This window comes from Balaenoptera physalus (genome assembly GCF_965194825.1).
Source record: "Balaenoptera physalus genome assembly, chromosome: 9".
Classification (NCBI taxonomy): Eukaryota; Metazoa; Chordata; class Mammalia; order Artiodactyla; family Balaenopteridae; genus Balaenoptera; species Balaenoptera physalus.
The window spans coordinates 16,932,147-16,948,275 of NC_138888.1; the positions used below are offsets into that span (position 1 = coordinate 16,932,147).

General features: G+C 45.7%; 1 protein-coding gene and 1 pseudogene across 6 annotated transcripts in view; both read right to left on the reverse strand.

Annotated features, from left to right (window-relative positions):
- LOC309666855 (serine/threonine-protein kinase 3 pseudogene) overlaps positions 1-9,674 on the reverse strand; it is a 35,631-nt pseudogene extending 25,957 nt beyond the window's left edge. The window contains exon 1 of the transcript in view: positions 1-9,674. This exon is cut by the window's left edge and continues 25,957 nt beyond it. The product of the transcript in view is annotated as a serine/threonine-protein kinase 3 pseudogene (transcript).
- UST (uronyl 2-sulfotransferase) overlaps positions 1-16,129 on the reverse strand; it is a 384,091-nt gene that overhangs the window by 191,699 nt on the left and 176,263 nt on the right. For all 5 annotated transcript variants that reach the window (XM_082474848.1, XM_082474847.1, XM_082474849.1 and 2 more), the window contains exon 5: positions 9,753-9,906. In XM_082474848.1, the coding sequence (XP_082330974.1) occupies positions 9,753-9,906 (154 nt within the window). The remainder of the gene's footprint in view (positions 1-9,752; positions 9,907-16,129) is intronic.

Consider the following 16,129-nt stretch of genomic DNA (forward strand, 5'->3'; position numbering starts at 1 on the left):
GGTTTTGCAGATCAGAGACAGGAAAGCCATAGTTTGGTGCCACTGCATGGCAGCATGCCACAGTGGAAAGCAGACGTGGGCTCCCCACCGGTGGCTGGGACAAGCCAAGTTTCAAAATGCCTGTCATGCTCACAACCCCTCCACAGCCCCCTCAGTCCCCGCAGTCCTAGGTGACACTGTGGTGGGCAGGATAATAGACCCCAAAGACGTCTACACCCTTAATCCCTGGGACCTGTGAATATTGGACCGTATCCAGCAAAAAGGATTCTGCAGATGTGATTAAGCTTACAGTCCTCGAGATGGGGAGACGATTCTAGATTATCTGGGTGGGCCCAGTCGATTCACAGAAAGTTTTAAAAGTGGAGAACCCTTCTCAGCTGGTTAGAGAAATGAGATGGAAGAAGAAGGAGGAGAGGGCTCCCCTGGTGGCGCAGTGGTTAAGAATCCACCTGCCAATGCAGGGGACACGAATTCGAGCCCTGGTCCAGGAAGATCCCACAAGCCGCGGAGCAACTAAGCCCGTGTGCCACAGCTACTGAGCCTGCGCTCTAGAGCCCGCGAGCCACAACTACTGAGCTCGTGTGCCACAACTACTGAAGCCCGTGTGCCACAACTACTGAAGCCCATGTGCCTAGAGCCCATGCTCCTCAACTGCATTGAGAAGTTCGTGCACTGCAATGAAGAGTAGCCCCTGCTCACCGCAACTAGAGAAAGCCTGCGTGCAGCAATGAAGACCCAACACAGCCAAAAATAAATAAATCAAATAAATAAATTTAAAAAAAAAAAGAAGAAGGAGGGGGAGAAATGTCAAGCTTGGGAGGTACTCAACCCACCACCAGTTACCTGGAAAATGGAGGGAGGGAGCCACGGTTTAAGGAGCGTAGATGCCTCTAGAGAATGAGAACGGCACACAGCTGACCGACCACCAGCAAGAAAATGGGATCTCAGTCTACAACCACAGGACGTGGAGTCTCAACCACCCAAATGAACAGGGAAATGGGTCTTCCCCTCAAGCCTTCAAAAAGGAATCAGCTTTGGAGACTTCCCTGGTGGTCCAGGGGTTAAGAATCCCCCTTCCAATGCAGGAGGTGCAGGTTCGATCCCTGGTCGGGGAGCTAAGATTCTACTATGCCTCGTGGTCAAAAACCCAAAACAAAAAAACAGAAGCAGTATTGTAACAAATTCAATAAAGACTTTAAAAAATGGTCCACATAAAAAAAAAAATCTTTAAAAAAAAATTCGGCTTTGCCAACACCTTGAGTCTAGCCCAGTGGGACTGGTGTCAGACTGCTGACCTACAGAACTGGAAGATTAGAAATGTTGGTAGTTTAACCCACTAATTGTGTGGTAAATTGGCACAGCAGTAACGGGAAATTAGCACAAACACTATACCTGTAGGTGACCCCATCCTGTCCCATCTGTCTGACCACGCCCTCGACCACAGCACGGATGAGACTCTTCCCAGGGGCAGCCAAACATGACCTAAGGCTGGTCAGAGTGATCAAGTGGACGAATAAGTCACTCTTAGAAGACTGAATGTGAGCTACAGAGAAACACCAGGAAGCATCCTTCGTGGGAGCAGAGGGGAGAGCGCAGCGAGCGGCTGAAGTGTGTCAAGAACCAGGGAACAGGGAGAAGGGAAGCCCTGGGCTGACCGGGTGCCCACATAACCCGGTCGCTGGACCCGGCACCCGTTCTGAACCACATCTGGTTTTCCCGCAGGGAGGCTAAGCTGCGCTCTGATCTTTCCATGTGGCCTGGCTCTGCGTGGCATCTCCTGGTCTTTGCTGGAAGTTGTGGCCCTTCTGTCCTCATTACCAGGGCAGATACCATTAGTTATCCTAATGATAACTCTTACTTTTCTCTTCCCCTGAGGCAACCTGAGTGGACCTGAACTCCTTGTAACTCATGCAGCCTAACACACTTCCTCATGTTCAAGGTTTGGTCTTATCCACTTAGCCTCTCGGAGTCACCTTCCTAGTCTACACAGTAAGTCCCCTACACACGAACCTTCAAGTTGTGAACTTTCAAAGATGCGGACGTGCGTTCACATGTCCAATCAGGTAAGTTAGTTCATGTGTCTGGTGTACATTGCCATGTGCGTGCATCCTCTACAAGTGGTTGTGCTTTTCTGTACTTTACTGTACAGTACTGTACAGAATACAGTGGTACAGGATCTTTATTTCAAGCCCAGGATGTCTGGAAGCAAGCGTAAAAGCAGTGGTGATGTAGCTGCTACTACTGTACTTTTCAAGGTACTGTATTGTAAGATGATTAAAAATGTTTTCTTTATTTTTTGTGTTTGTTTTTTACGTATTATTTGTGTGAAAAGTATTATAAACCTATTACAGTACAGTACTATTGATATATATACCGATTGTGTTAGTTGGGTACCTAGGCTAACTTTGTTGGATTTAAGAACAAATTGGGCTATGAATGTGCTCTTGGGATGGAACTCGTTCGTATGTAGGGGTCTTACTGTAAAAGGGGGTTGAAGGGGGGGTGCTAATACCTACACCAGAGGATGCCCTGGGGATGAATGTGCTAATATGGGGACAGCCCGCTGACTGCATCAAGCCACACACTCGGCTGCATGTGCGGTTATTCGGTGACATCTCAGGTGGTGGCTGGTGGCATTCTGTTCTCCCGTCGCAAAGGCTCCAAGCTCACCGCTCTCTCATGACCCCTCCTTTCCCCCAAAATCCCTTTGTTGTTTCCTACTCGCCTCGTGCCTCTCCTCCTTCTATGCCCATCAACTTCTCTGTCCCAAGCTCCCACGGATACTCCCTGTATTGCTAAACTGCAGAACTGGTCTTTGGTTCTAAAAACACCTGCGACCCCTGCTTTCGACATACTTCAGGACAAATGGATGTCAAAGACATCTCTCTCCAGGGGGCTCCTTTGTCCTCTGCACGGCTCACAGCATGTCAGAGCCTGCCGGCCCCGTGCACCTCTCCTCCCCCACCCCTCGGATGTCAGAACGTGCCGCTTCGGTGACTTTACAACCGCGTGCCTACACCAGCTTAGGTTTCCAAGTAAATAAACACGGGACAAATGGGTGCCAGCGGGCTAGGATCAAAACGTGTCTCCAGCTGTTGGGAACACAAAGAGAAGCTGTTTCCTTAGAAACGGATTCCCAGGAGAAGGGGTCTAGTGGGGCCATCTGATATCCCAGCAGAAGCCACATGGACCTGACGGTTCAGGACACGGCCCAGAGTGGCCTGAGCCACAAGAGAACAGCAGCCCCTGCTGGCTCCCCAGAGGAGAGAAGCTCCCTGGGTCTACAGAAAAAAATGGTCTCATGGAGCCACTGATAGAGCCAGGGGTGTGAAAGCATCAATGCTGAAACGTGTTTTGTAAAGTTTTAGCTTTCAAAGCACCTCTGTACAGAATGTTCAATTTATTTTCTCAAGAAGCCTGTGATACAGGCAAGGTAATATGTTCCCATTGTACAGATGAGAAGAGTAAGGTTCGCAAAGGCTAAATCACTGGCTGAGTCACGCAGCGAGGGCAGCCGAGAGCGCAACCTAAGTACACCATGTCCTGGGCCGTTAGCTCAGCCTGCAATCATAAGCCAAATTTGAACTAGTTGGAGACAAAGAACTTTCTTACCTTCAAAGATTTGGAAAACACAGATATTTACTGAAATACGTAAAAAGCAGATGATCCCAATCCCTTATTCGTTTTCTTCCTTTAAGAAAAATGATGCTTTAGGGATGAAGGCACAGCCTGAGTTTTCATTCCCAGGACAGCCTCAGCCAGTCAGGACAGGGTGGAAATTTCCAGAAACAAGTATTTCATACATACACTTCCAAAGCTAAAGGATGCTCAGAGTCCAAAGCTTTCAAGCAGATTAAAATGCATAGCTTTCTGAAAATCTTTGCTGACGCTGGCCAATGTTCAGGCTTCTCCAGAATCCAAATGGGCCAACATGATTCACTGAATTCTTTATGAATTAAGAAGCTGTAAATTACCACTTGTTTTTTCAAACATGCATTACTTTCCACGCTTTATAGCCAAGATGAATAAACAGTATCACAGAGGCAGTTTTCTCCCTGGGAAAATGCCCTCCTCTCTCTTTCTGCTCTTCAGATGGAGGGTCACCTAGTGAAGGATACTCTGGTGAAGTTGCCGCAAGTTTGGGTAAGGAGCTCAGCTTGGTATCTTTTGGAGTTTGAAAGTGCTAAGTGCTGTCTCTGCAGAATATTTTACCATGAAACTTTCTCAGGCCAGGTTTTAGGCAAACAGCAAGCACAAATCACACACGTGTAACTGACAGAGTAGAGATGGCAGCTGACTGGAAACTCAGGGACTGGAGAAGGGAGTGGCTTCGGCAGGAATGAGATTCTCCCCCCTTGCCTGTAAATCACAACAGTTGCTCTTCATGAGCAGACATTCATTCTCATGAACTGCATTCTGGGTGCCAGGTATTTCCCTGCCCTGGAAATAACGCAGCCTGAACTCCAACTGGAGAAGAGTCTCAAGTGCTGGAACGTGTCAAAGTGTGCCTGGGCTCAGATCTACCCCACCTCCTGAGTCGAAACCCAAAAAAGGATGCAGCTACATCTGCACTCTGGCTCTGGACAAAGAGAAATGAGCCTAAGAGAATTGCTTTTTCACAGCGTGGCTGCTATAAGTTGAATTTGTATCCGTTCTAGCAATAATTTATTGTAAAATGATTTCCTGATAAATACAAGTGAAGATTGGTTTGGGAAGAAACAAACTCTTAGAAAAATCTAATTGTTTCCAGAAAATATGGAAAACAGCTATAAGATGCTTGGGTGTTTGAAAAAAATTGTTATAACAGCTATGTCTTTGTAAAGATGTGTCAGACAAAATGATTTTGCTCAAAAAGCATGGAACTTGGCGCAGTCCTCTTCTCCCTTTACCATTCAGGAAGTCAAACATAAGGTCCAAGTGATCCAGCTTCACAGCGGTGGAGTCAGGACAGCCTCTATGCCTGGCAGGACCCCTAACCCATCACTAGACCCAGGCCCTGTTCCTACATCTGTGAAATGAGAGGTTCCTCGTGACCGACCTCCAGGGACCCTGCGAATCCTACGATCCCTGCGCCCTTTTCCATTTTCTTCCCAACCACCCGGCATCAGAGATGATAATATTTCAGCCCCAGAGGCCCCGGCCCTCTCTCAGCTGTATGCTAAGCAGCTCTGCAAGGCTCACAGCCAGGAGCAGAGCTGCCTGATTTTTGGCAACGGGATAAAGCAAGTGGCTTCGGAGCGCTGAGATCTGGAATCATGTGGGGATATCAGTGGACCCGTTTTGGGCCACCCCCCCGTGACTCTGTGTGTGTGTAGCGAGCAGGGAGAGGCCTCGCCGCGAGGTCCCCCGAGGGGGTGGCCTGCCCTGCTTGCCCCCTCTGGCGCGGGGTCACTCTGCGTGCATCCCCTTTTGGGCCCTCATGCCCAGGCGGGGCCTCACTGAGGGGACCAGGTCTCCTCACAGCTGCCCTGCACCCCAGCGAGACACAAACAACACCCTCTTTTGAGCGAAACAACTGACCACCCAGGCTTGCCAAAATGAGGACAGGCTCTGAAAGGGGGCAGTTTTATTTCAAGGGTCTGATGGGACCAAGGAGATGGAATGAAAAGTTTCAGCTATGAAAAAAAAAGGCTGTAGACTGTCTTCTTCCAAATAAACAAACCATCCTTTGAACAAGAAAACAGCCCTCCTAACAGGGTCAGGCTGGAGCTGGCTCATAAAGGAGTCACGTGTCCCTGGGGCCCCTCTCCACTCCTGCTCCCCTGATTTCTCCCTCTGCTACTTTGGGGAGCCCAGTGCTTTCCTGCTGGGGTCTTGCCAAGGAATGAGCTGAGCTCATCTGACACCGGCCCTTCCCAGGACACAGTGTTTTACATTTGGAACAGGGGCCCCTGCAAATCTCTAAGGGTAGAATTCCAGGCAGGGAAGTTTCCCCGGAATCTCTCATATCACAGCATAAAGGCTCTTCAAAAATATAAGAGTTGCCTCCATTACCAACTTTCAACATTTTATGGGCTTCAAAAAAAAAAAACTAAACCATGAGTTTTTTCTCTCATGTTTACAAAATTTCTCTCGCTAATGATTACAACTGATTGTTTGTGTGAAGACTATGTTATGTGGAATGATTTACAGGATGGCAAAAACTTGGCAGGGTAGAAAAACGTAGAAGATTCCCCCAACTACATATTAACTACATTATAACTGTATTAATATTTTTGTTGTTGTTTATTTTATTGATTAAGTAGAGTGTATTGAGGCTTCTACTAATTCAGCCCCTCTTCTGAGTACCAAGGACATAGATGGAACTCTGATCTTATCTTGTCCTCAAAGAGCTTATAGGCTGTTGGGAGGACAGAAGAGATGTGAAGACATTATATCACCCAGAGAAATGACATGGCCAGCCAGCGCAGAACCTGGTGGGAGCACTGAAGAAGAATATTGGAACATCCATGTACAGCTGTGTAGGTTGTGCACTGCACAACTTTGGGGTCTCCATCCCACAGACCCCATTTTCAATAGAACCCCTGGAAACTTTGAGTGTGAGGAGGCTTGTGAGACTTCAGAACAAGCACCCAGGTGTCAGATATAGGTCTAGAGCAGCAGGGAGGAGTCCTGACTCCCAGAAAGAAGGGGGAGAATTGCTGAGGATGTTTGAAGGCTCATGAGATGACACATCCCCTGCTGGGAGGAGGGCTCCACTTTTTAGTGGAGATACGGGAGAAAGAATCACTGATTAAGGTGTGTACAATTTGCAGCAAGGGCTTAATTTCCAAAATATAAAAACACCTCATACAACTCAACAACAACAAAGCAAACAGCCCAATCAAAAAATGGGCAGAAGACCTAAGTAGACATTTCTCCAAAGAAGAAGTACAAATGGCCAATAGGTGCATGAAAAGATGCTCAACATCACTAATTATTAGGGAAATGCAAATCAAAACTACAACAAGGTACAACCTCACACAGGTCAGAATGGCCATCATTAAAAAGTCTACAGATAACAAATGCTGGAGACGATTTGGAGAAAAGGGAACCCTCCTACACTGTTGGTGGGAATGTAAGTTGGTAGAGCCACTATGGAAAACAGTATGGAGGTTCCTCAGAAAACTAAAAATAGAATTACCATATGATCCAGCAATCCCACTCCTGGGCACATATCCAGACAAAACTCTAATCCAAAAAGATACATGCACCCCTATGTTCATAGCAGCACTATTCACAATAGTCAAGACATGGAAACAACCCAAATGTCCATCGACAGATGAATGGATAAAGAAGTTGTGGTACATATATACAATGTAATACTACTCAGCCATAAAAAGGAATGTAATAATGTCATTTGCAGCAACATGGATGCAACTAGAGATTATCATACTAAGTGAAGTAAGTCAGACAGAGAAAGACAAATACCACATGATATCATTTATATGTGGAATCTAAAATATGACACAAATGAATGTATCTACGAAACAAACAGACTCACGGACATAGAGAACAGACTGGTGGTTGCCAAGGGGGAGGGGTTTAGGGGAGGGATGTAGTGGGAGATTGGGGTTAGCAGATGTAAGCTATTCTATATGGAATGGATAAACAACAAGGTCCTACCATATAACACAGAGAACTACATTCAGTATCCTATGATAAACCACGATGGAAAAGGATATAAAAAAAAAGAATGTATAAATGAGTCACTTTGCTGTACAGCAGAAATTAACACAACATTGTAAATCAACTATACTTCAATAAAAAAGGGTGTGAACGATTTGCAGTTATTCATGTTACTTCCCAACTCAAAGTGACTGCAGTGCCTCACAGGGCCTTATATGATCTGTGGTCTCCAAGACTTACCTCTCCGAATTTACCTCCTGCCACTTCCCTCTCCCTACCCTTCACTCTATACCAGCCACTCTGTTCTCCCTGCTGATTTCTGAATGAGCACACAAGTGCCCACTCCAGGCCTTTGGTCCAGCTGCCCCCTCCACTTGGAGCTGCATTCTCCCAACCGACCGAGTGACCAATTCCACTTCTCATCCTAATTGTTGCTTATATGCCAGATCCAATGCCTTCCCTGACCTGCCTATTAACATCGCATGGCAGCCTGTCCCTCATCTCCCCCGCTGCATGATAGATCCCTGGGACTGCCCTTCCACTTTCCCGAATCACTTTTCACCTTCTGGTAGACTATGAATTTACTTATTACCTATATTAATATTTGAAGAGTAGGATTCATAAAACTTGTTTTCATATCTTTGGTTTTTCAACATCTTCTGCTACACTCGGTTCTAAACTTTTGTAGTATCGGATTGAGCCAGAAACTTCGTAGTATATTTTGATTACATGGAAGATGCTATATGTTTTCAAAAAAACATGTAATACTAATCAGGTCCAATACAAACTCTAAAGACATTATTCCTCTAGTAAGTGGTTCTATACCCTGAATATGTACTTCTCACTGAATAAAAAAATACAGAGCCATATTCATAACATGTAGTTTAAAGAAAAAGATCAGGGTTTTTGCCATCAAAAGTGAAAAAGAAAAAGAAGTAAAAGCCACTTTAAAAATATACCATCAGAGTATTTCATTGAAGCATTAGGTAGTTGAACAAATGCTGAATGGTGAGTGAAAAGCCTTGGTTTCTAGCGTTGGCCCATCTATAACTAGTTGCATAGCACCGGATACGATAATCAACTTCTGTGCATCTCAGTTTTCTCAACTCTAATTGTGAATTTTAAGACATGAAATGACATTATCGAAAAATGCTCCATCCTCCAAACACATACTTTTATCATGCTTTTTAAAATCAAAAGAGGAAAGAGAAGTTCTGGCGTTGTGCTGGAACTGGGACTAACGATACTCTTCTTTAGCTCGAGGATGCTGCAGTGCACGCACCAGCGGTGGGCATGGGCTCTGTGTTACACGCCAGCCGCGGAAGCAGATCTGCACGGAGCCCTCCATACATCCTTCTCTTTCCGCCGTGCCTGACAGCCCGGGACGGTCTCTCTGTGTCTGACGGGCTCTCAGACAGAGACCAGCATTTCAGCCTCTTTAACACCTTAGTGGCTGAGGCTCTAAGCCACTCAGCAAGTGTTTGTCCATCTAGGTCACAAACTAGTGGGAAAAAGCATCTTTTATTCTGGTGCTGGCTGCAAGATGCACTACTTTCATCTGTTACCAACTCCAAGCCGTGGAAACAATTACTGGGATCAAAATGAACATCCCTATGAAGCTGAGGGTCCCAAAACAAGGTCCAGAAAAGCAAACTGATTTTGCCAAGATGCCTGATTCTGTTGTGCTATGGTGGAAAGGACCTTGGACTTGGAGTCAGAGGACCTGGAAACCGTCAGTCATGGTTGTGCTCACATCCTTTTGGAATCTCAGGGTTCTCATCTGAAAATACCCCTCCGTCATGGGACTGTCACGGGAATTGAATGGCATGAAGTATGAGAAAGTACTTTGTGACCTTTTCAGAGAAATCCCCAAACACACCAAAACGACAATAGTGCTGGTCAGGATTCCCTGGGAAAGACTATTTCTTCTCTGGGACCTAAAACCGAGCACTAAAGACAAACTGAGGAAAAAAAGACTAGAAAGTCATTTGAGAAAATGTGCGTTAAGATCTGGGTCATCTGGAAAATTAATTTCTCACTGGCAAAAACTTGCTCCCTGAGGACATGCCCTCATCGCATGGAGCTCGTGGATGGGGTGGCCATGGGGAGGGGAGGGGCCCCCTGTTCGAGGCGACAGGACTTACCAGGTAGCGCTCCTCCTGCCTCATGCTGGGGGTACGGATCATGTGATTCTGTTCTCCTCTCCAGTCTCCAAATCGACGGAAAAAATAGTTAGATAAAAACCGGTTGACAGGGTCTCTAATGATGTTGATGTAGACAGGCTGGTCTCCTCCAAACCTATGACGCACACAAACATGGAGCTGGTTACAAGCCATCACTTTGGGAGGAAAATCAAGCCCACTTAGATACTGGCTCCCCTCTAGGTTAATATATCATCCTCAGAAGACCCTGTCTGCTCAGGTGCCAGTGAACAATCTAATCAGCAAACAGTGTTTCCTGAGGGGCACTTACTATCCTGCGGGAGGCGCCCGTCCAGGTACCTGCTGAGAGGCGGTGAGGGCTGTGCAAACTGCGGTATTTGTCAACGTGAAGGTATAGATGCGGTCTCGTTTTCTCAGGAGGCTGCAGGTTCCTGAGGGCGGGGCCACGCTGAACTGGGTGCTGTATTTCCACTGGCCCTCAAGGAATGTTTGGACTGCCTGGTAAATTCCAAATGTCTCCTTGGGTGAAATGGTACTTATTCTACATTCTAATTCAAACAGTCTCAGATAAGGGGGTCTACAGGAAGTGGATACTAACAGCCAAAATTTATTAAACGCTCCCTGTTTACCTTGCTGTAAATACTTTGTAACCGACTCGCCGAACCCTCCCAACACCTCAGTGGAGTAGAAATCATAATTATCCCCATTTACACGGGGGGAAATGGAGGCAGGGAGCTCGTAACTTGTGGCTGCCGGATATGAACCCAGGCAGTCTGACTCCAGAATCTGTGCTCTGAACCATGGAAAGAAGATGCCAAAGCTGAGAAAAGTAACAGTGTAAGGGATAACATGAACACAACAAAAATCAATGTAATTATCCTCAAATGATGGCAAGGGGTTTTAGATAAAAATAAAGCAAATATCTAAGTGTGCCATTTTAATTCCTTCCACAAAGGGACTAGACAAATGCACAGAATTCTGGCCCAAGAGCGAGGCCTTCGCCAGGCAAAAGGATTAGGTTGGCTGAATTTGTCTTATGGATTCCTCCCCTGTCTCTTTGAACTGCCTGAAAGCAGTGACCCTGAAGGGCCTGGGAGAACTCTCCAGGCTCTGGGCAGAGGTCTTGCTCTGGGGACCTCCTGAGGGACCCACAGGCTCCTCTCACCCCGTGACCTTCCGATGAGGATGCCTAGACAGTCTGGCAGGGGTCAGAAAGAGCTCAGAGAAAACAAACTGACACGACCCTGCTCCCACCTCTCCAGCTGGCAGACTGTTCACCTTTCAAGACCCAGCCCAGAATCACCGTTACATCCTTCCGCAGTTGACTCCCATCCTTGTGTCGATCCCTCCCTCCTCTGGCTCAAATGCTCTCTCCACATTGTGTGTACACGTCTGCCTCTCGCACCAGACTATGGGCCTCCAGAAGCCAGGAACAATGTCCTTTAGACAGTGTGTGGCACACAGTAGGTGCTCAACAAATGAAGGCATGGTCTTAGAAGACACCATGGATGGATGTTTCTGAGTTTGCAAGTTTCCGCCACTATCACAGGGCTCTGTGGTAAAGGAAAGTAGACATAACGAGCCACCAATTGTTTTTTGCGTATTGATACATAGAACGCTTTCCCCAGGTTTTTTTGTTTTTTTTTTTTAATGTGGACAATTTTTTAAGTCTTTATTGAATTTGTTACAATATTGCTTCTGTTTTATGTTTTGGGCTTTTGGCCGCGAGCCATGTGGGATCTTAGCTCCCCGACCAGGGATTAAACCCACACCTCCTGCATTGGAAGGCGAAGTCTTAACCACTGGACTGCCAGGGAAGTCCCTCCAGGTCTTTGCGTTTTAAAAGAGAATCTTCAGAGAGAAGAATCCAAAGGCCCAAGAAGGAAGGACTCTCCGATGGTGTGATTTCAGGCGCCAGGATGCGTGAATGCGATTCTGGACTCCTCGAATACACCACATTGGAAAACACACCACTCAGGAGCAGGGTCAACCATGCCAACACGACTCTTGTCAGATCCCAGATGTACACGAGGGGACGTTCACGCAGCTGGGCGAACAACTAACTAGTGCCAGAAGTCAGCTGTGCCAACCACCGCTAACCACCATCATCCTGGATGTATCTTCCTCTTTTGAATTAAATTGGGTTTCATATCTATGATAAACAGCAACTAAAGTAATAGGGTTAGGGATTAGAAAGACAAAGCCTGCATACCAGATGTGAATGCAATTCAACCCTCAAATTGCAACATGCTATTAAAAACCTCAACTGTGCTTCCATGGTCATGTGAGGAATGACTATTACCGCTAATTAGCAGCAGCGCCCGGTGCTGTGGGTCCACGCACGGCTGCCCACTACCACATGTTCTCAGCCTGGTCACAGCCACCTGCCACTGCAGGCTATAGATGAGAAGAATGACAAGGCTTGTCGAGCCGGGGTGACCCGCTCCTGTCTGCACATTGTGACCCAATGAAAGATTTCCAGAAGAAGTTTTAGACAATGTAGGAATTTATTGTCAAATAGTATCAGATACTGTAATAGCCTCTCTAGAAATTTCTAACTGTGAGAGAGGTATCTGATACATATCTTTCCTTTTGCAGAAAATGACAGTAATAATGGTTTCAGACCACCAACCCTCATCCTTTTTCTAGGACACACAGCTCCTTCCCAAACTGGCAAAATCTGGGGTGACATGTCAGTTACACAAAAGGGGCCAAACACCACCCATGTGTCCCTGGGCTTGAGAAGGGAAACAAATGTCCCAGCCTCATCCTATCCTCTCTCAGGATCAGTTTGTCTTCTCTCAGTAATTTTAAAATTCTGGTCAGAAGTCCAGGTCACCCTTGGAAGGTCTCTGGGTCACCTGAACTGACTGTTCCCCCCGCCCCTCCCCTGCCTTCCCAGGAAGCACAACACTCTGCCTTATTTTTTAAAACCCTTGAGAGGAGATTCCACAGCCTCCCTGTGAAGCCCATCAGTTGAGGCATCCTTGTTACGCTCGACCGAAATTCCTAATCTTCCTTTTGTGCACATTTCCTTTGGTTTGATCCACTCGACACAAGGGATCAGCTCCTCTTCAGATGCTTTTACAACTTTTAGCCTTCTCAGCTCCTTTAACGTTTTCTTGCGTGTGTTTCTTTTTGAAATCCCTTTAGCATTGGTCTTGAGATTCATTTCCCTTAATTTTATAATCTATAGCCCTAATTTCATCTTTATCAAGTTTTTAAAAAACCTGAGCCGACCACAGCTGATGACCCCCTCTTTGTCCTTGGTCACCACAATAACCACTGCATATTTCGAGCTCTTTCCAGGCATCCTAAAATAGCAGGTATTTCCAATTTCACTGATATCTGTTCAGAGGTCATATTTACCAACTCTTTAATTACCCCTGTGGGTCTCCTTCTGACCCTCGGCAAATTTACCGTATTCTGTTTTTGGTTTTTTGACGAGAAGATGAAGGTCCAAAGCAGGACATAATTCTCTAGAAATAATAACTGCATCGTTCTCACTTCTCCCGTGCATTCCTGAATGTCTCATTCTGAGGATTTTCTTCACTATTCGCCCCACACAGCTACCTACATGGATCAACCCTTCAATCAACACTAGTCACCTCCCAGTAGCTACACAAAGCAATTGGGAAAGAATTTTAGGTACACTTTCATCAGATTGCTGATGATATTCTTCCTGGGCCGTTACTGCATGTATTAAATAACAAGACTTAAAGCCAAAACTATATACGTGACTCCTCTGCAAGGCAGAAAACCATTCAAAAGTGACTGTCCCCAAATGCCTTATGTCAAATATAGCAGATTGCACTGAAGGCCATCAGACTTGAAGGAAATGTTTCAAATTTTATATTTAAGGGGGTGGGGGGGAAATGGCCAAGTAAAGACTGAAAAAGTTTAGTAGCAGTATCAGTAAATCATGTTTACATATAAGATTTATAGGCACGGGAGGGAATAAAGTTCTGTTACATTTCCTTGCTTGAGTTTCATGCCAGATGCATTGGTCCGCAAAGGATTTGTGTCACAGGAGATGGGACAACATTCTGTTCTGAACTAAAAGTAATTCTTTAGAGACATAACCTGCTTACCAATACCTGTCTTTGATTCATATTTTACTTTCAATAAAGCATGAAAGTGAAAAAAAAATTATTCTAGAGAGTTAAGACTATTTTGTCCTCCTACTACAGTAGAGTTTTCTATGAGTGCAAACAGCATTTGAAAGTATACATATATACAATTTCTACTTGTGCTAAAATACACATAACATAAAATTTACCCTTTCTGCCATTTTTAAGGGTACAGTTCAGTGGCATCAAGTACATTCACATTGTTGTGCCACCATCACCACCATCCAACTCCAGAATCTTCTCATCATCCCCAACTGAAATTCTGTGCCCAGTAAACAATAAATCCCGTTCCCCTCCTTCCTCCTTACCCCTGGCAATTTCCATTCTACTGAAAGTATATCTGTATTTTTCACCCCTGGCCTAAAAGTAGAGGTTATTCCTGTGCTGCCACCCACATCAAAAAAGGAAGAGTGTCCCAAGGCTAGTGGTCCATGCTTTGATCCCTGTCAGTGAGGAAGGAGACACTTTGAAGTGAGAGAAAGGCCACCGTGGAAAAGGATATAGTTGTTTGGGTGGCAGCATGAGGGGCTGCCTGCAGGAGGAGGAGGGGGAAGATGGTTAGTTAATGGTCAATTGCTGCAACGGGGTGGAAGGGCCGCCCTCCGTCCTCACAACCTTATTCAGTGGACACTTTGGTCCTTGGTGCCCAGGACAGAGCCTCCCATCACAAAACGCAAGCAGAGTCTGAGCTACTCTCTGCTCCCTGAGTGTCCTGAGGGAAGAGAGGCGGGAGCTTCTGCTGAGTGAGGGTGGGGCAGCTGGGACACTGGAGGTAAGGTTCCTGCTGGGAGAGGAAGATGACTTGATGGAAGCAAATAGAGGACAAGGAGGAAGCCCTTCGTGGTGTGCAGGGAGATGGGCTCAGGGCAAGTCCAGCTTATACTACCCCCTGCCGGGCCAGCCACGTGTGTGGGCTCACAGGCGGCAGAGTCCACCTGCTGTGGAGGGAAAAGAGAAAAGGGAGGCGGAGAGCGCCATTTTCGGAAGATGAGTCCAGCCATGTCTTCACCGGATAAACTGAGAGAAGACTCTCAATCTGAAAATCAAACTTCTGGGCTCTGCTTAAGCAGGTAAAGATAGCATTCAATAAGCGCTAATATCAGTTTTATTTTGACGCTCTCTTCAGAGCTTGAGGCATCTGTCACTATTACAAAAGATTTGCAGGACACAATTAAAATGGATGACTTTGCTAATGAGAATGAAAACAAAGTCCACATTTAGAAATAAGATGTGGAAACCCGTTTGAATTATGGAATTAGCGAGATCGGATTTGTTTTGTTAAATGATGCCATCAGAGGGCAGACTTTGTTCACATCAGTAACTAAGACCTCCCTTCAAGGGAAGAAAGAAAGTGTCCAAAACTCACATCGTGTCCTTGCACATCACATCCTACCTTCTTCTGCAGTGACTGATTGATTTTTAAATGTTTTGCTTTTGCAAGTTAGTTTTGGCATTGGAGCCACCATCAGAGACAAATAAGGAAAGAGAAATGGACACAAAGAAGGGTAAGGGGGTCATGGGTGAGAAAGGAAGAGACACGGAAAAAGGTTAAGAGTAGTGGTAGTTTGAGATCAGTTAGTGTATTGATATCTCATAATTCGCTTGGGCTATTTTCATAGCATTGCGCTCTGACACAAACCTCCACAGTGTTTTCCCTGCAAGACCCAAGTTGGGGGTCGAGGGGAATTGCAGATAGGAAAAAAATTACTTCCCCCCCCCGCCAAAAAATAATCTTAGAAAACAAAACGGGGCAGGAGGGGGGAAGACAAATTGAACTGTCTGTCACAGTCTTGATGATCTAAGACATACTTAAAGAGATGATGTTGGGAGGCTGAACTTTTTCAAAAATTCTAATTCTTTAGGTGACTTCAACAACTGGGAACAGACACATGAAACCAGAATACAAAAATATTAAACATCCTACTTAAACATCACAACAAAGAGTAGCATCTTTTAGGCCGAGGTAATTTTGACTCACTTCTCCAGGTGGACCAGGTGAAAAACACTTGTCTGGCCTGAACTTTCAGGTAGCTCAAAAACCATGTGAAAGAGCAGTGGAAAACCTCACGAACCCAAATTGATCTGAGGTTTCTGCTGACCTCGTAGTGTTTATCTCCTCTGGCAGGAAGCCTTCCCCGAGGCAACTACAAAAGCACTATTTTGGTCTGATAGTATTGCTTTCTATGGTTGAATTAATTAAAATGGATATGGTGAAATTGTTCCTTCTAG